The sequence below is a fragment of the Austrofundulus limnaeus genome, unplaced genomic scaffold, assembly GCF_001266775.1.
Source record: "Austrofundulus limnaeus strain Quisiro unplaced genomic scaffold, Austrofundulus_limnaeus-1.0 Scaffold1, whole genome shotgun sequence".
Lineage (NCBI taxonomy): Eukaryota > Metazoa > Chordata > Actinopteri > Cyprinodontiformes > Rivulidae > Austrofundulus > Austrofundulus limnaeus.
In genome coordinates this window covers 2,142,200-2,157,816 of record NW_013952403.1, presented here as the reverse complement: position 1 = coordinate 2,157,816, position 15,617 = coordinate 2,142,200, and the positions used below count along the sequence as shown (strand labels likewise).

The 15,617-nt window shown below is 40.6% G+C and overlaps 3 protein-coding genes across 4 annotated transcripts in view; 2 read left to right on the top strand and 1 right to left on the bottom strand.

The window, feature by feature from the left end:
- The window catches only part of xkrx (XK related X-linked), a 15,068-nt gene extending 10,651 nt beyond the window's left edge, over positions 1-4,417 (top strand). Inside the window, exons 2-3 of the mRNA XM_014004454.1 lie at positions 573-832; positions 2,892-4,417. Of these exons, the coding sequence (XP_013859908.1) occupies positions 573-832; positions 2,892-3,727 (1,096 nt within the window). The 3' untranslated portion in view covers positions 3,728-4,417. The remainder of the gene's footprint in view (positions 1-572; positions 833-2,891) is intronic.
- Positions 4,418-4,572: 155 nt separating this feature from the next.
- nox1 (NADPH oxidase 1) lies at positions 4,573-11,874 on the top strand. The gene is made up of 13 exons (XM_014004428.1): positions 4,573-4,756; positions 4,849-4,944; positions 5,851-5,961; positions 6,401-6,485; positions 7,305-7,450; positions 8,305-8,498; positions 8,596-8,716; positions 8,800-8,892; positions 9,302-9,543; positions 9,991-10,153; positions 10,318-10,464; positions 10,548-10,672; positions 11,288-11,874. The coding sequence occupies exons 1-13, from the start codon at positions 4,712-4,714 to the stop codon at positions 11,412-11,414; spliced, it is 1,695 nt and encodes a 564-aa protein (XP_013859882.1). The 5' UTR covers positions 4,573-4,711; the 3' UTR covers positions 11,415-11,874.
- A 194-nt stretch (positions 11,875-12,068) lies between these two features.
- The window catches only part of cstf2 (cleavage stimulation factor, 3' pre-RNA, subunit 2), an 11,176-nt gene continuing 7,627 nt past the window's right edge, over positions 12,069-15,617 (bottom strand). For both annotated transcript variants that reach the window (XM_014004440.1, XM_014004443.1), the window contains 5 exons: positions 14,168-14,346; positions 12,968-13,089; positions 12,568-12,657; positions 12,344-12,480; positions 12,069-12,265 (listed from right to left, as the gene is read on the bottom strand). In XM_014004440.1, coding sequence (XP_013859894.1) covers positions 12,355-12,480; positions 12,568-12,657; positions 12,968-13,089; positions 14,168-14,346 — 517 coding nt within the window. In that variant the 3' untranslated portion in view covers positions 12,069-12,265; positions 12,344-12,354. The remainder of the gene's footprint in view (positions 12,266-12,343; positions 12,481-12,567; positions 12,658-12,967; positions 13,090-14,167; positions 14,347-15,617) is intronic.

Genomic DNA, 15,617 nt, shown 5'->3' with positions numbered 1-15,617 from the left:
GCTATCTGAAACAGAAAATTGAACTCAAATCATTTTTTAAATTTCATTCATCCCTTTTTGACACTAAGAATGAGAAACGCTTTATATTTAAATTTTTATTTCAGTATTTTAAAACAAAAATCAAATATCCGCTCATTTCTTGTTTTTTTAATACCCGTTTCAAAAATGAAAATCCAATGACCAAAAGATACATTGACCGGGAAACCCTTCTGAACGTGTTTTCTGTCGGAGCAGAGCGCCCTGCAGGTGTCAAAATGAACATCTTTAAATGCGTTGAAGACAAAATCAGAAAGGGTCCGAGACACCTCTGATGATTCTCAGAGATTTCTTTTTTGAATGTATTTAAAATTCAAGCAACAGGACTGTGCAACACAATGGCTAAAGCGAAGAAAAGAACCTCCACAAACGTCACAAGACGTTCTGGAGATGCCCTCATGGACCCCGTTTGCCAACATGATGCCAGCTTTTTGTACAATTTCAGAAAAGTTCAATTCCAAAACAAAACTCTTGGTTTCTGCTTGGATCAGATGCTGTAACGCCGCTCTTCCCACCTGTTCTTRTCCTTTCCTCAGGTGTTTCGAGGCCCTGTGGGTGTATTTCAAGGCGGGTAAGAAGGAGGAGCCCTACGTCACGCTGTCCAGGAAGATCAGCCTGAAGAAGGGCCAGCAGATTCCCATGGAGCTAGAGATCGGCCAGACGGAGCGCACGCTGGCGACGCACAGGAACGCCTTCAAACGCACCGCCGTCATTCAGGCRTTCCTGGGCTCCACGCCTCAGCTGACGCTGCAGCTGTACGCCACCATCCAGGAGAAAGCCAACACCGAAGGGAGACGTAAGAAACATCCACACTGTTCTGATGTTTGAGGGATTTATTTTTCCGCTGCAGGCAGGTCAACAGTTATTTAGGAAAAGGTCAAAGTTCACGAGACTTTTAACTGGAACTCATAAGTTGTAAGAACACAGGTTATTCTCCTCGTTGGCTCAGATTCGCCATTCCAGTGCTGTGTGCTCCAGGCTAGCTAAAACTCCACTCCCTCCAACCCAGCAGTGTCCAATCCTGGTCCTGAGGGCCTCCGTCCTGCATGTTTTACATAAAACTTGCAGGATTGTGGCCCTCGAGCTGCTCTAACTGCTCCACAAAGCAAACAGCAGTAACTGTGTGTTGGAGTAAACATGTTAATCAGGTTCAGCAGGTCTGAGTAATTAGTCCTTAATTTGCATCAGAACTCAGGAGTGGTCTAAACATGACCGCCGGTCATAAACACGTCAGTAGCACACGCATGTTGTAATCTGAGCTGGGATTATTTTAGTTTTTGAAAACAACAGTTTGCCAAAATGTTCAACAGTTGCGAACATCAGCTGACTTTTTAAATTCATGTTTTGTTTGTTAATAAGCTGTTGAAAGTGGATGTGTTAGAGCCTCTAACGTTTCAATTAATTCTAATTTAAGCTTTTCCAAAGTTCTAGATTCTCAGTTTCTTCTTACGAACCCTCGTTCTCTTGGGGTTTTTTTTCTAGAAAAATACCTTTGTTTGTCTTCAAACACTAACATGATTCAGAATTTATCAGGCTGCTCAAAACCATAATACCTCCACCACCGTGCTTCACACTTTGTAAAATATTTGTTTATGTAGCAAGATGTTGTTAGTCCAAACATGTTTGTATCAACAGTGGCCAAGTGACTTAATCTGTGATTTATCTGCATGGAGCGAWTGATTCCAGGAGGTTATTCAGAAAGTTAGCATCATCAGGCTAACCCGCTAACATGCTCTAACACGCTTCAGTCAGAGTAAAAATAAAACAACACAGCAACAAATTAAAAATCTGTCCTTAAGGTGGCAGCAGAGGAAGAATTATGTCCTGAGTAGGAAATATTTTTAAATAGTCAACAGAAAAGAACAATATCATCAACCAGCATGTAGGATTGACAAAAAATATATCACGTACTTTTCAATCTATATTTAGCACAAAAAGTAAGAAAATTAGTGTTTGTTATATTATTTCTTTCTTGTAACAATGCTTCTTGGCAATAGATCTTATACTGTCTTAAAGCCTGTTAATTTCTCTTTTAAATGGTGCCACATTTGTAAGGAACATGCATTTGTGGGATGAGCAGTAGAGCTGAGTATTTGGGTTAGGGCTGCACAATATATCGAAAATTCATCGTCACTGAGATAACCGCCTGTGCAATATGCATATCGCATCCAAAAAAATAGAGAAAAAAAAAAAAGAAAAAAATATGCATGTTGCAACAACTGCATAAACTTCAATAAATGGTTGGCTCCAAAGTTTGCATTTTCGAGTTTTGTCACTCAGACGTAAGTTTGAAGTATTTCACCAATCAAATAGAGCCCTTAATGTATTTGGCCAATTAAAAAAAAAAAAATCATTTTGGAATGAAAAAGATTTTTTAATGTTTTTTTTTGTGCTCCGAATCCAGAGCAGAAAGACATAAAAACTACATAATTATGTATTTGGTATTTGTTCATTTATCGCAAATCATGTCATCATCGCAATATTAAGCACCAATATCACACATCGCAGGTTTTTCTAATACTGTGCAGCCCTAATTTGGTTTGTGAACATGAAAAATGTGCTGAAACCAACAGCTTATTTTGTTGCTGTTAATACTTGTTTTGAATAAGTGTCAATCATAAGATTTATTGCCAGTAAGCGTTGTTAAAACAAAGAAATAATCTCCCAAACACAAATGTCCTTATTTTTTGTGCTAAGGATATATTTTAATAAATTATAGTCATTGTTTGTAGTTTTCATGAAAAATGAGATCATGACTAGTTTTAAAGAAACATAAGCAGGTTAGATACTGATTATTTGCCTTGGCCTTTTGGCGGCGGGTGTTGATCGTCCATTCATTCTGTTTGTGTTTGCAGTGCCTCTGATGATCATCACCCTCATCTCCATCGTGTACGGCGCGCTCGTCTGCAACGTTCTGGCCATCCAGATCAAATACGACGACTACAAGGTGCGCCTGCGCCCYGCGGCCTACCTGTGCATGATCGCGTGGCGAGGCCTGGAGATCGCCACCCGGATCACGGCCCTGGTCCTGTTCAGCACGGCGCTGACTTACTGGGTGGTCCTGGTGGGYGGGGTCAACCTTCTCCTCTTCTTCTTCATCCCCTGGGTGAAGTTCTGGGTGAAGGGGGGCTCGTTGGACGCCGACGTGGAGAAGAACTTCTCTAAGCTGGGCACGGCGGTGGTGCTGAGCCTGTTCACGCTGCTGTACGCCTGCATCAACGTGTTCTGCTGGTCGGCGGTRCAGCTGGACCTGGCCCACCGCGAGCTCATCGAGAGGAAGCAGAGCTGGAGTGGCCTGGCCACGTACTACTCTGCGCGCTTCGTGGAGAACTTCCTGCTCATCACGCTGTGGTACTTCTACAAGTCGGACTTCTACGTGTACGTGTGCGCCCCGCTGCTGGTGGTGCAGCTGCTGGTGTGCTACAGCCTGGCCGTGCTCTTCATGCTGCTCTTCTACCAGTTCTGCCACCCCTGCAGGCGCCTCTTCACCTACAACGTCCACGACTGCCTGCGCTGCGTCTGCTGCCGCCGGGAGGGGCGCGCGGCGGGGAGCGGGCGGGTCGACCTGCCGCCGTCTTACTCCACGGCCGCCACCATGGTTCTGACGTCGGAGGAGCCCGTGCACCTGCTGGACCCCCAGAACTCCCACCCTGCCAGCAGTCAGCCGGCGGAACAAGAGACAGACTGTTAAAGATGTTGCGCTGAAACGTCGATGCATAAATTGTGTTTGAAGCTACAAAGGTGTGTTTTAGAGAACAAAGTGAAGTGAACAAAACATCTCATTTTTTTCAGCTCCTGGCGTCTTCGTCGATGATTCTTACAAACGCAGAGGAGCCACCACGGGCTTAACCCAAAGAATGTAACGCTTTGAGACACGCAGCGCTGCACAAAGGTGTCTGTTCAGAGAGCAGCACCTGAGCCAGGTGTAGGAGAAGAATGTGCCAACTGTGTCTGAAGCGTGCGGGACTCTCCCTCCTCCTCACCTCCTCTCAGGGCTTTTACATGTTTGCGTCTGAACTACTCAACCTTTAAAGACAAAAAGAAATCTCTGCTGGAAAAGGCAAAACTAAACAAAATGACAGATTTGCTTTCTTTTCCTGATGCCTTTTATTGTTTACTGTCCACTTGCCTTTAATGAGGGGAAATGTTTGATGTTGCGAAAGAACAAAAATAAAATACGAGGAGACGGAGAGGCTGTTCTGTCTGAGAAAGGATTTCAGATTATCTGAGTTTGCCTTCAGGATTAATCTTAATATTTGAGACRACTGACACTAACTTTGCTGATGTGCTTTAATATAATTTTTTATGTTCAGTTTGGTTAACAGTGCCTTGACTATTGGATTACTTGAATCTTGAATAAAGTTAAAAAACACTGACCTACTGTATTTGTATTTTTTAACCCAGTAAAATGTTGCATCACCTGTATTATTAACAGGTTAATCTATCAGAAGTTCCTGGATGAAGCAACTCCGACTTCCTCATTCCTTCATCTCAAAGCTGATTAAAAAGAATGTGGTCATTCAGGCCTCGTTGGAACTTCCTGTACAGTGTGATTTAACCTTTCTCTAGGATTTGTTTTTCACTGATGCCTATAAAAGAGGGAGGAGTTCGAGACAAAGCTATAAAACCAGCTGAACGCTCGGAGAAGCTTCAGAACGTCTAGAGGAGACTCATCATGGCGAACTGCGTTATCAACAACGGCTTCTCTGCTGTCATCATCGTGAGTTTCCTTTTTATCTCCACATCTTACAAATTAATGCTTGTGTGTGAAAAATGTAATGGAAATGGTGGATTTTTTTAACATATTTTCAGTGCGTTTGGATGGCCATCAACATCTTTCTGTTTGTCTGGTATTACTTTTACTACGATTTGAGACCYGAGTTTTTCTACACACGTCACCTGTTGGGGGTGAGTAAAGAAAAACACCTGGATCAAAGCATTTTTCTGTACAGTTATGCGTGGAGAGAGAAAAAAACAACTCAAATGCATTTTAAATACTGCAACACTCTTGCGCAAAAAAGGCTTCTAATAATGAATGGTATTTTTTATATTATCATTCATGTACAGTAATACAACTTTTTGTTGCACATTTTAAATATTTTTCAATGTTATCATACCTGATTTTATAGTTTCCTGGTGTAAAAATGGAAGGTTCTTAATTTAAGCATGAAATGAGCTTAAAATGGTGCCTTATGGTGCACCATCACCACAGTTTTAACTGATCAACMCTGCTTCAGATATATGACTTATTAGCCAGTAGCAGTCAATAAAAGCTGCTTCCTTATTGCAAAAACAAGACAAAAATAATTTTGGAAACTTTTTTATACTGTGATCTTAAAGCCAGTAAAGAGTAATAAAAATGTAGGCTACAATGTCTGATTTCATAGTTTCCTGGTGTAAAAATGGCAGGTTCTTGATTGAAACTTGAAGTGGGCTAAACATGGAGCCWTGTGGTGCACCATCAAAGACAACAGAAAATATTGTCGATTGAGGTCAGATTTAGTGATAAAAACCTGTTTTACTGTGCAAATAAACACGTATGTTTTACTCTTTACATGATTCTAACATATAAATGATTCCTTCTACTTGTAAATCTTTAACTTTCTTTGGTTTTAACTGACTGATCAACCCTGGGTCAGATATGTGAATTACCAGTAACCAGTCAATAAAAACTATTTACTTATTGTAGAAACAAGACAAAAATGATTTAAGAAGCATTGATTTTGTACTGTAATCTTAAAGTCAGTAAAAAGTAATAAAAAAATTACAGTTCCAGTTCCTGCTCATATACCTGGTGTATTTTTGTGCTTTCAGTCGGCGCTGCCCTGGGCCAGAGCTCCTGCAGCCGTGCTGAACTTTAACTGCATGTTGATCCTCCTGCCCGTCTGCAGAAACCTGCTGTCTCTGATCCGAGGCTCCCTCATGGTACGAAGATGATTCTCTGTCACAGCAGGGCGAGGAGCTCTGAAATGATTGTTCTGTAAAGGTTTTATCTTTCCAGCAGCTCAATACGTTTATTTAAATGTGTTTCCAGCCAACTGTCACTCTCTTCTTAGTTTTACTCCTTTTGGAAACAAACCCATGAATTTCAAACAAGTTTCCAGTGTTTGTCATTAGAAAAGTCCCACTTTTGAATTTTCACCACTAATTTTCTTCTAATTAACCCTCCTGCTGCTGTTGCACCAAAATGACTCGAGAGGTCTCAGTGTTCACTTTGACCCAACGGTAGCAGGAAGGTTGCATCACACCACCTGCATCAAAAGTACAACAATGGACAAAAGTTGGGCAACTTTTTGGGTTGGGGGGAAAAAAAACAAAAACGATGTTTTGACAGATTTCACATCTCACTTCTTTATCTTCACAGTGTTGCAGCAGAATAATGAGGAAACAAATGGACAAAAACTTGACTTTCCACAAGCTGGTGGCGTACATGATCGCCCTTATGACGGGTGAGCTGAACTGATGGTTTTATATCCAATCCTTGTRKTGATGATGATGATGATGATGATGATGAGGCCTGTATGATTTCAGGTCTTTAATCCAGTGTGTGAAGAGCAAAACACAAAAATGATGTGGTCGATAAAATGTGAACACGATCTTACTGAAAGTTTTGGAGCTATTTGAGTTCAAATCGTTCTACATGTCACAATTTCATCACATTTTTAAAACTAAAACTGAAGAATTAAAGAAGAGGTAGTGATTTCATTTTAAATGACTAAAATATAAATTTAGATAATTTGTTTCAAAATGTGGTGATATCTTGGATCAAGTTAAAGTTTCAACACTTTTGTTTTTACACTGATTTTTCATCTTTAACCATCATTTTGGTGCAAATCTTCGTTTCTAAGCTTTATTGTTTTCACAGACATTTACCTCTTTGCAAGGCAGACAATCTCTACAAACTGCATTCATGAAATTCCTGCAATCATTTCTTTTAAATCGTCCGTGGATGTGTAAATTCTCTGAGGAGTGGAGGAGATGATTTAGATTCAGCAGTTGTTTATTTGTGGTGAGCTGAATAGTTCTTCTTGTTTATCCTGACGAGCGGCTCACACTGGCGCATACTTCTCTCTCCGCACCACGCAAGCGTGTCTGACCTGAATTTTATCGAGGTTACAAATAAACGCAAATTATCAAGMGTTTTCATCAAATGTTGACACGGAAACACGCCTGGGCTCGTCACGATAAAGCCATCAAACCAGATAAACTGTGGGGAAAAAAAGACATAATTTCGTAGTTTAATGCTCCTCTGCTGGGTTTTCTGACAGCTGTTCACACGGTGGCTCACCTGCTGAACGTGGAGTGGTACAACAACAGCAGACAGGGTGTTTACGATGAACTCAGCAGCGCTCTGTCCGCCCTGGAGGACACGGAAAACACCACCTACCTGAACCCGATCCGGACGACCCACCTCGTGAGTCAGGAGCTGAAACCGTCATGTGTGAATTGAGATGAACTGGTTTTATTCATTTTTCTGCTCGTATCTTATTCCACAATTTTTGTGCTTTTCCAAAGTTTTGGACACGTCGTCAGAATGCTTAAAATCCTTCAGAACAGTTGAGCTTTTCTTGCGCTTTCCACTTTTTGTTCTGGGTCAGCTTTTTTACCTTCTTTGTGCTTGTTTTAGCTTTTTTTTCCAGCTGCKTCTTTTTCCTGATATTAGCTTTTTTTTGTCTTTTCAGCTTTTTTTTGGTTCTTTTCAGCTATTCTGCGAATTCATTATTTTGTGTGCTTCTTCCGTTAATTTAAGCTTGTTTGTTTTTTTTTTCAGCAGTCTTCTACAATTTAAGCTACTTTCAGCTAATTTTAGCTTTTATAGCTAAATCCACCTTCTTGTGATAGTTTTAGCTACTTACTGCTTAATTCAGCAAACGTTTTTTTCTGCTTTCTTGTTCTAGATTCAACTTTTCCAGCTACGTTTTATCTTCTTTTGTGCTAATTTCAGCTTTGTTGGCTATTTTACGATAAATAGCTACATTTTTATACACAATATCTTTTTTTCTGCAAAAATCTCTCAGCATTAAGCTTTATTTTTTTTGGTTTAAATGAAGTTGAATTGAAAAGGTAAAATGAGGAACATATTTTTTGGCTAGATGGCACTAAGTCCAACCACAATTTTTAATCTGTTTGTTCTGTCTTTCAACATGGCAGCTAGACTGTGCTGACGTCACTTCAGAGTCATTTAAAAAAATGTTTTTTGTTGCAGAAGTTTTTGATCACTTTAATTTCAGACCAAAGTGTGAAGAAAATGTCTGTTCTTTGTCTCAGAACCCGCAGCAGATCCCCACCTACTTTGCCTTCACGTCCATCGCTGGACTGACWGGTGTCATCATCACCCTGGCTCTAATCCTCATCATCACCTCCTCCATGGAGGTCATCAGACGCAGCTACTTCGAGGTCTTCTGGTACACGCATCACCTCTTCGTCATCTTCTTTGCCGGTCTGGTTATTCATGGACTCGGGTACGTGACTGTTCTTACCTGTTGTTTTTTTTTTTGATGAAACTCTGTGGTTGTTGTTGTTTTTGGAGGTGGGTTCAAGCTTTCATCTCATCCTCAGAGGCATCGTGAGGAGGCAGAGCAATCTATCGCAACACAACTTCACTTTGTGTCACAATCTCACCGAAGAGTGGGGTGAGGACGAGTGTCCCTACCCTCAGTTCGTTGGAGGACCTGCTGCGGTTTGTAGTTTTCTGTTACTTTATTTTTTTTCTGCAACTCTTACAAAGAAATGAGCATTATGATTATGATTCTTATTTTTCAGACTTGGTATTGGGTCCTCGGCCCCATGATTATTTATGCTGTTGAGCGTTTGCTTCGTTTGATTCGATATGCACAGAAAGTCCAGTACAGGAAGGTAAGATATTCAAAATTCACAGTATAATGATCCAGTTTCCCTTTACTCTCTTTTCTTCTATATGTTTTATATGGAAATATTCCTGAGCTGTTTGAACTGTTCATGTGTGAAAACACTGAACTCAATCAGGATATTTTGGTTCTGGTAACATTGATACTTTTCAAAAGCTTTTATCTTTTAGCCAACTTTTTTTTCCTTTTTTAGATTTTTTGCCAGCATTCAGCACCTTTTAGAATTTATCCGTTTGGTTTTAATTTTAACTCAATTTTAGCTTCATCAGTAAATTTCAGGAAATTTGTTGAGCACTTACATTTACTGCAACACTTAAATGCAATTTCTCTACCTTTTTTTCCTTTTTATTCTGATGAATTGTTTGCATCTGACCTCATTGTGGCATTTCTGTCTTCAGATTGTGATGCGACCGTCCAAAGTGCTGGAGCTGCAGCTGGTGAAGAAGGGTTTCAAGATGGAGGTGGGTCAGTACGTCTTCCTCAACTGTCCGTCCATCTCGCAGCTTGAGTGGCACCCATTCACCATGACCTCTGCGCCCGAGGAGGACTTCTTCAGCGTCCACATCCGCTCTGCTGGAGACTGGACGGACAAACTCATCGAGGTCATGCAGAAGCTACCGGAGGGAGCACAGGGACCCAAGTAAGCTCCTTGAATTTTATTATCGAGTAGAAAATTAGTTTATAGAAACGACTGACGAACTGGGGGAACAGAATCAATAGACTTCTAAATCATAATATTCCCATCAAACATTTTTTTAAWGTTGGGTTATTTTGAATCAACTGGAAAAATGATCATTTAAATTCGACATGAAAGTTGTCGATGAGCATTCCTTGATTTGAACATCAAGTGGGCTAAATATGGAGCCTTGTGGTACACCACCAAAGACAATAATAGAATATATTGAAGATTCAGGTCCRATTTAGTGACAAAAATCAGCCAAAAACCTGTTTTACTGTGAATATAAATATATGCTTTACTTTTTACGTTTCTAGCATATAAACCATTATTTCAACCTGCAAAATTGTATTTTCTTCAGTGGAAGTTTGTTTTTCTGCAGTATTTGAACAAATGTCTTCTTGCTGTCAGAATGGGTGTTGATGGTCCGTTTGGGACAGCCAGCGAGGACGTCTTCGACTACGAGGTCAGCATGCTGGTCGGCGCCGGCATCGGCGTCACTCCCTTCGCCTCCATCCTCAAGTCCATCTGGTACAAGTTCAAAGACAACAACCCCAAGCTGCGCACCAGAAAGGTGACATTTATCACGTTCGCAGATTTCAACATTTGAATACTGTGTGTGTGAGGAAATGCATCAAAGAATAATTATCATTGTTTAAGAATACACCCAGGTGAAGAGGTGAGTCATCAGCAGCTTGTCAAAGGRTTATTGTTTAACTTGCCCGTGTCTGGTTTCAGATTTATTTTTATTGGCTCTGCCGGGAAACGCACGCCTTCGAGTGGTTTGCCGACCTGCTGCAGGTGCAGGAGAAGGAGATGGAGGCGAGAGGCCTGGGAGATTTCCTCACCTACAAGCTGTTTCTGACCGGATGGGACGAGAGTCACGTACGAGTGAAACCAAAGTCCAGATGAACTTGGCGCTCGTTTGCTCCTTAAACTCATTGTGTTTTTCCCTGTAATTCTCACAGGCCAATCACGTGATGGTTCACTTTGACGAGGACACCGACGTGGTCACTGGGCTCAAACAGAAAACTCACTACGGCCGACCCAACTGGGACAAGGAGTTTGAGCAAGTCCGCAAAGAGAATCCCACGTAATATGTTTACTTTTAAACTTCTCATAAAAACACAAATATGAGAAAATGGATTGAGAAGTGGAGTAAAAACCTTAAGAATCACCAAAAAATACTTTGAATTCATACATAGAATGTACTTACACTGGACAGGTGTATTTTAACAATAGGTGTATTTAATTTATCTCCTCTGGCAACTCCGGAAAGCTCACTCTGCTCTAGACTCTTGTTTGGTGTCGTTTATGGAATGGGATGATTGATAAATAGCTTTGGTAGCACGTGGAAGAACCATATACAGTCCGGCACCACCTCAACCAGAATTTCTCAGTGGCTATTGTAGCTGTGTATGGTTCTTCCACATGATACTGTTTGTTAAATATGAATATATTTTATTTATTCAAGCTTTTCCACACACTTGTCTCAACCAAAAAATATGGCATCATTTAGTGCCACGAAGCATTTTTTATAAGAAATATATATTTTAATTTTTTTTTTACTTCTGTAGCATTTATTTGCCTAACAAAATGCACATCACACAGTCAATGTTGACAGACTTTTTTTTCTACAGTAAAATATAAAGTTAAAACTTTGAACCCTTTAAATAAAAATCCGTCTTTGTTTTGTCCGTCTCTCCAGCTCCACGGTGGGAACGTTCCTGTGCGGACCTGCGGCTCTCGGGAYGGTTCTGGAGAAGAAATGCGCCAAATATTCAGACGTGGATCCTCGCAAGACCAAGTTTTACTTCAACAAGGAGAACTTCTGAAGAAAAAAACCATAAAAAACAAAACAAAAAAAAAACAAACACCAGGATGTGGGAAGGAGCGAGGGCCCAGGAGGAAATCATCTTTTGAGGAATTTCTCACTACAGATTAACTGAAGACTGTCAACCGTAAAACCAACCCGCGTTATCCGACAGGTGTGTTCAGTTCACACTGCAGGCATGAGMTCCACTCAGGGTTCGACTTATTGTTACACTGAATCACAGCTGCTGACAGTAAGTCAGCATCAGATTGTTTGGTTTTTATCATTTAAAGCTAAATTACAGATTAAAAATCTACTAAACACCTTTTATTTGTAACTGTTTGCACTTATTTTAGGATCATTGTAAGTATAAAATACTTACAATTAATATTTTGTATTTTACTTTATACATTTTGAACCAGTTCTACTGATTGTGATTAAAAGCTGTAAATATTTTAAATAAAAGTAATGATCTGTCTGAATTAAACGTCTGTCATGTTCACTGATGTCAACACTTWCCTGGAACCAAACAATGACCTGTTGTTGGTTACCTTCATTTCCTTAATTCAGTCACTTTCCTTATCAGAACTGAAGGTAAACAAGGAAATAGTTACTTAAACTGTGGYTAAACATCTTTAAGAATGTGAGGGATTACAGATTATCTTGTAGCCTGAAGTGTTTAAAGAAAGTTTTAATGACAGATTTTATACGACACTAAAAAGAAAAAAGATTCAGACTATGACTGTTTCAGAGCACAATCCTCTTAAACAAACTAACTTTAATGTTTTATTACAAAGTATATAAACAATAATCCAGATTAGGATTAGATGCCTTCAGGTCTGCTCAGGCAGGTGGATCAGGGGGACTTGTGACCTGATGGGAAAACAATAAAAACATTTAAAATGATTAGATCAGAGCAGAACAAATCCTGACCGTGGACAGAAGCGTCACCTCAGTCCGACTCAAGGAGCGCCGCTGGCAGTTTTCTGGATCTGCTCTTTGAGGATGAGGATGCTCTGCCGCTGCTCTGGGGGCAGCATGGCGATCTGTTCTGGGGTCAGCTGGAGGACCTGCATGATCAGGGCCGCCTGAGCAGAAACAAGAGATTAAAAAAATTAAATAAAGTACAAAAAAAAATAAAACAGCTACAGAAGACAGATCCAGAGAGACTCTACCTTCTCCTGGTCTTGTGTGGACACCTGACTCTGTCCTGGACTGAAACCACCTCCTGATGGGGGGACGCCGGACATCCCAGGACCAGGACCCTGCAGGACAAACAGAACTTTGTGATAATCTCCTAAAACATTACAATATTTTGATGCACGAGCTACATGAAAACAGTGAAGAGAAGCGAAAATTAAAGTAACAGCTAAAAGTTAAATTAAAGTTATGAGCTGTTTAAACCGGTASAGTGAGCTGGGTCTTCTCTTTTGTTTCACCAAAATCTCACAGATCTTTCATAATTTTTCTGGCAAATTCTATTTTTATTTTTTACAGTAAATTATTTTTTCACCATTTGCCGTCGGCAGAACGAGTGAATTAAAAWATAAAAACCAAGAAGCCGCCAGGTGTTACCGGTCTGACGGGTGGAGGAGCGTTTGGACCCATGTGAGGAACAGGAACTTGCATTCCTGGCACCATGGYGAGCCTCTGACCCGTCACTGGACCGCGAGCATCCATGGCCCTCGGATCGCGGCCTGGAAAACAGGAAACGGGTCTCTGTTACGACACAGTTTCTTAAAAGGGATCCACGATTAGTTGTAACATTAAACTTTATTTGATAAACATTTTAACTGTAAAATAAAGGCTGTAAAAATACTGTAGGCTGTTTAGTTTTGTAAATTTTTAAAAATATATTTTAACACGGACGGAGCCATTTTATTTACACACAAAGCATTCTGGGTAAATGATGACGTGGATAGGTCCTCGGTGTGAGTGAGCTATATCCACCATGAAGGTTAATCTTGGACAATATCTGATGATCGGCTCTTTTTAAATGAAACCAGAGAGCGTTGACAGAGAGGAGAAGGTAGAAATGACTCAGCCTGGAACTGAAAATATGGATGGAGGACAACAGAGCTGCTTCATGGAAGAAGAACCTCAGCTTAGCCTGTTAGCCTTTGCGCTAGCGCTGATGCTATATTGCCTTATATGTATTAGCTCGGCGCTAGCACGACAAACAAGCTAAACTGAGGTCCTCCATCCATATTTTCAGTTACAGGCTGAGTCATTTTTGTGTTTCCCTCTCTGTCATGTGGACGGAGGACCTCAGTGATGAGAGGAGAATGTGTAGCGCTGAGCTAATGCATACAGTATATATGGTGATAGCGTCGGGGCTAACGCTAAAGCTAACAGGCTAAGCTGAGGTTCTTCTTCCATGAAGCAGCTCTGTTGTCCTCCATCCATATTTTCAGTTCCAGGCTGAGTCATTTCTACCTTCTCCTCTCTGTCAACGCTCTCTGGTTTCATTTAAAAGAGTCGATCATCAGATATTGTCCAAGATTAACCTTCAGGGTGGATATAGCTCGCTAGCAGCCTCACACTGATGACCTAATTGATGTCATCATTTACCTAGAATGCTTTGCATGTAAATAAAATGGCTCCGTCCATGTAATATATTTTTAAACTTAGTTTAAAAATTATAAAAATGGAACATCCTACAGTATTTTTAGAGTTTTTATTTTACAGTTAAAATATATGTTTATTAAATAAAGTCTAATGTTACAACTAATCGGGGATCCCTTTAACGAGAYGACATTATTAACAACATCTGACCTCGGGCTTCCATCGGCGGCCCCCGAGGCTCCATCATCGGTGGTCCTCGTGGATCCACCATCATGGTTCGTGGCTCACCCATTGGGGGTCCCCTCATGTCTGGCGGGGGTCCACCTACCATGGATGGTATGTGGACGGGTGGGGCTTGGTGAGGGGGCGGAGCTGCCATGTAGGGGCGGCTGAGAACAAATAAACACAACGATCTTTTTCAGGCTCATTTGGCAAAACATGGAAAAAAAAGTGGTAAAAAATGTCACAAAAACATATTTGTAAAGAGGCACACGTTGCTAAAGACGACATCCAGGTCTTGTTGTGGACTCAAAGACCCCCCAGCACCACTTTTCTTAATTTGTCTTTGATTCAGAATTTAAACATGGAGAAGAAAAAACAGCAGATAATTGATATATTTTTCAGGATGTAATGGAGCAGAAGGGTGCTTGTTTTTGTTGTTGTTTACAGGCTCCACACCTCAGACTTTTCTAAACGTTTCGTCCTGTAATGCAGAGGATCTCAAACTGGGGTCCGCGAGAGGTATCTTGGGGGTCCTCAAAAATTTTTTACTAAATTGTTAATTTGGTTTTGATTTTTAAAAATGCATGGAGAACAATGAACTAAACAAATAAACATAATAAACTTARTAAAAATATATATTCCCATGACATTTAGGGGTTTAAATGACAGTAAATTATCTTTTAAAACAGCAGGGGGTTTATGAGGGGGTCCCTGGAATTTTTTTCGCCCTTGTAAGGGGTCCCCCAACGTCTCCAGTCTCTGCAGGGTTAAACCATGCTTCTTGTTAYTGTTTCAGGACTCAAACCTTGAGGATTACCAGCGGTCAGCGTTGCCAACTCCTGAGCAAGTAAAGTCYCTATTGGCTGTCCTAGAAGTCGCTAGATGACGTCATCACCTAATTTGYRTAGTTGGATGTTTGCCMATWATTGTGAYCTGAGCTATAGGAGAGATGATGAAGAGAAAAAAAGTGAAGAAAAACTTTAAAAACGTTTAGAACTGCGATTAAACTTAATGAAATAAAAAATAATTTTATGACTTCAATGCTTAGAGCCACATAAATTAAATTTGTGGGAATCTTAAATTTAATCTGCAGACGGTTCGATGTCACGAGGCACAGAGAGGAAGTGATGAAGCAGTGACTGGTCTGTGAGTCAAACACAGCTGGGTCCAGAGATTTAGTTTAGAGCAGGGGTGCCCAAAGTGGGGCCCGTGGGCCAAAATTGGCCGACCAAGCCATTAGATTTGGCCCACCAGCAGTTGTAATGGTTACTAGATTGTAATCTCCTGTCTTATGTAGAAACACTATATTTCCACATAGTTTTTTCAACCACTGGTCCAACTATATAAGGAGCTGTAGTCAGATAGTCCTAACTCATGCTACTTACTTTATCTTTGAATTATGTTAAGATTAAATATAAAATACAAGTAACTACAAGAG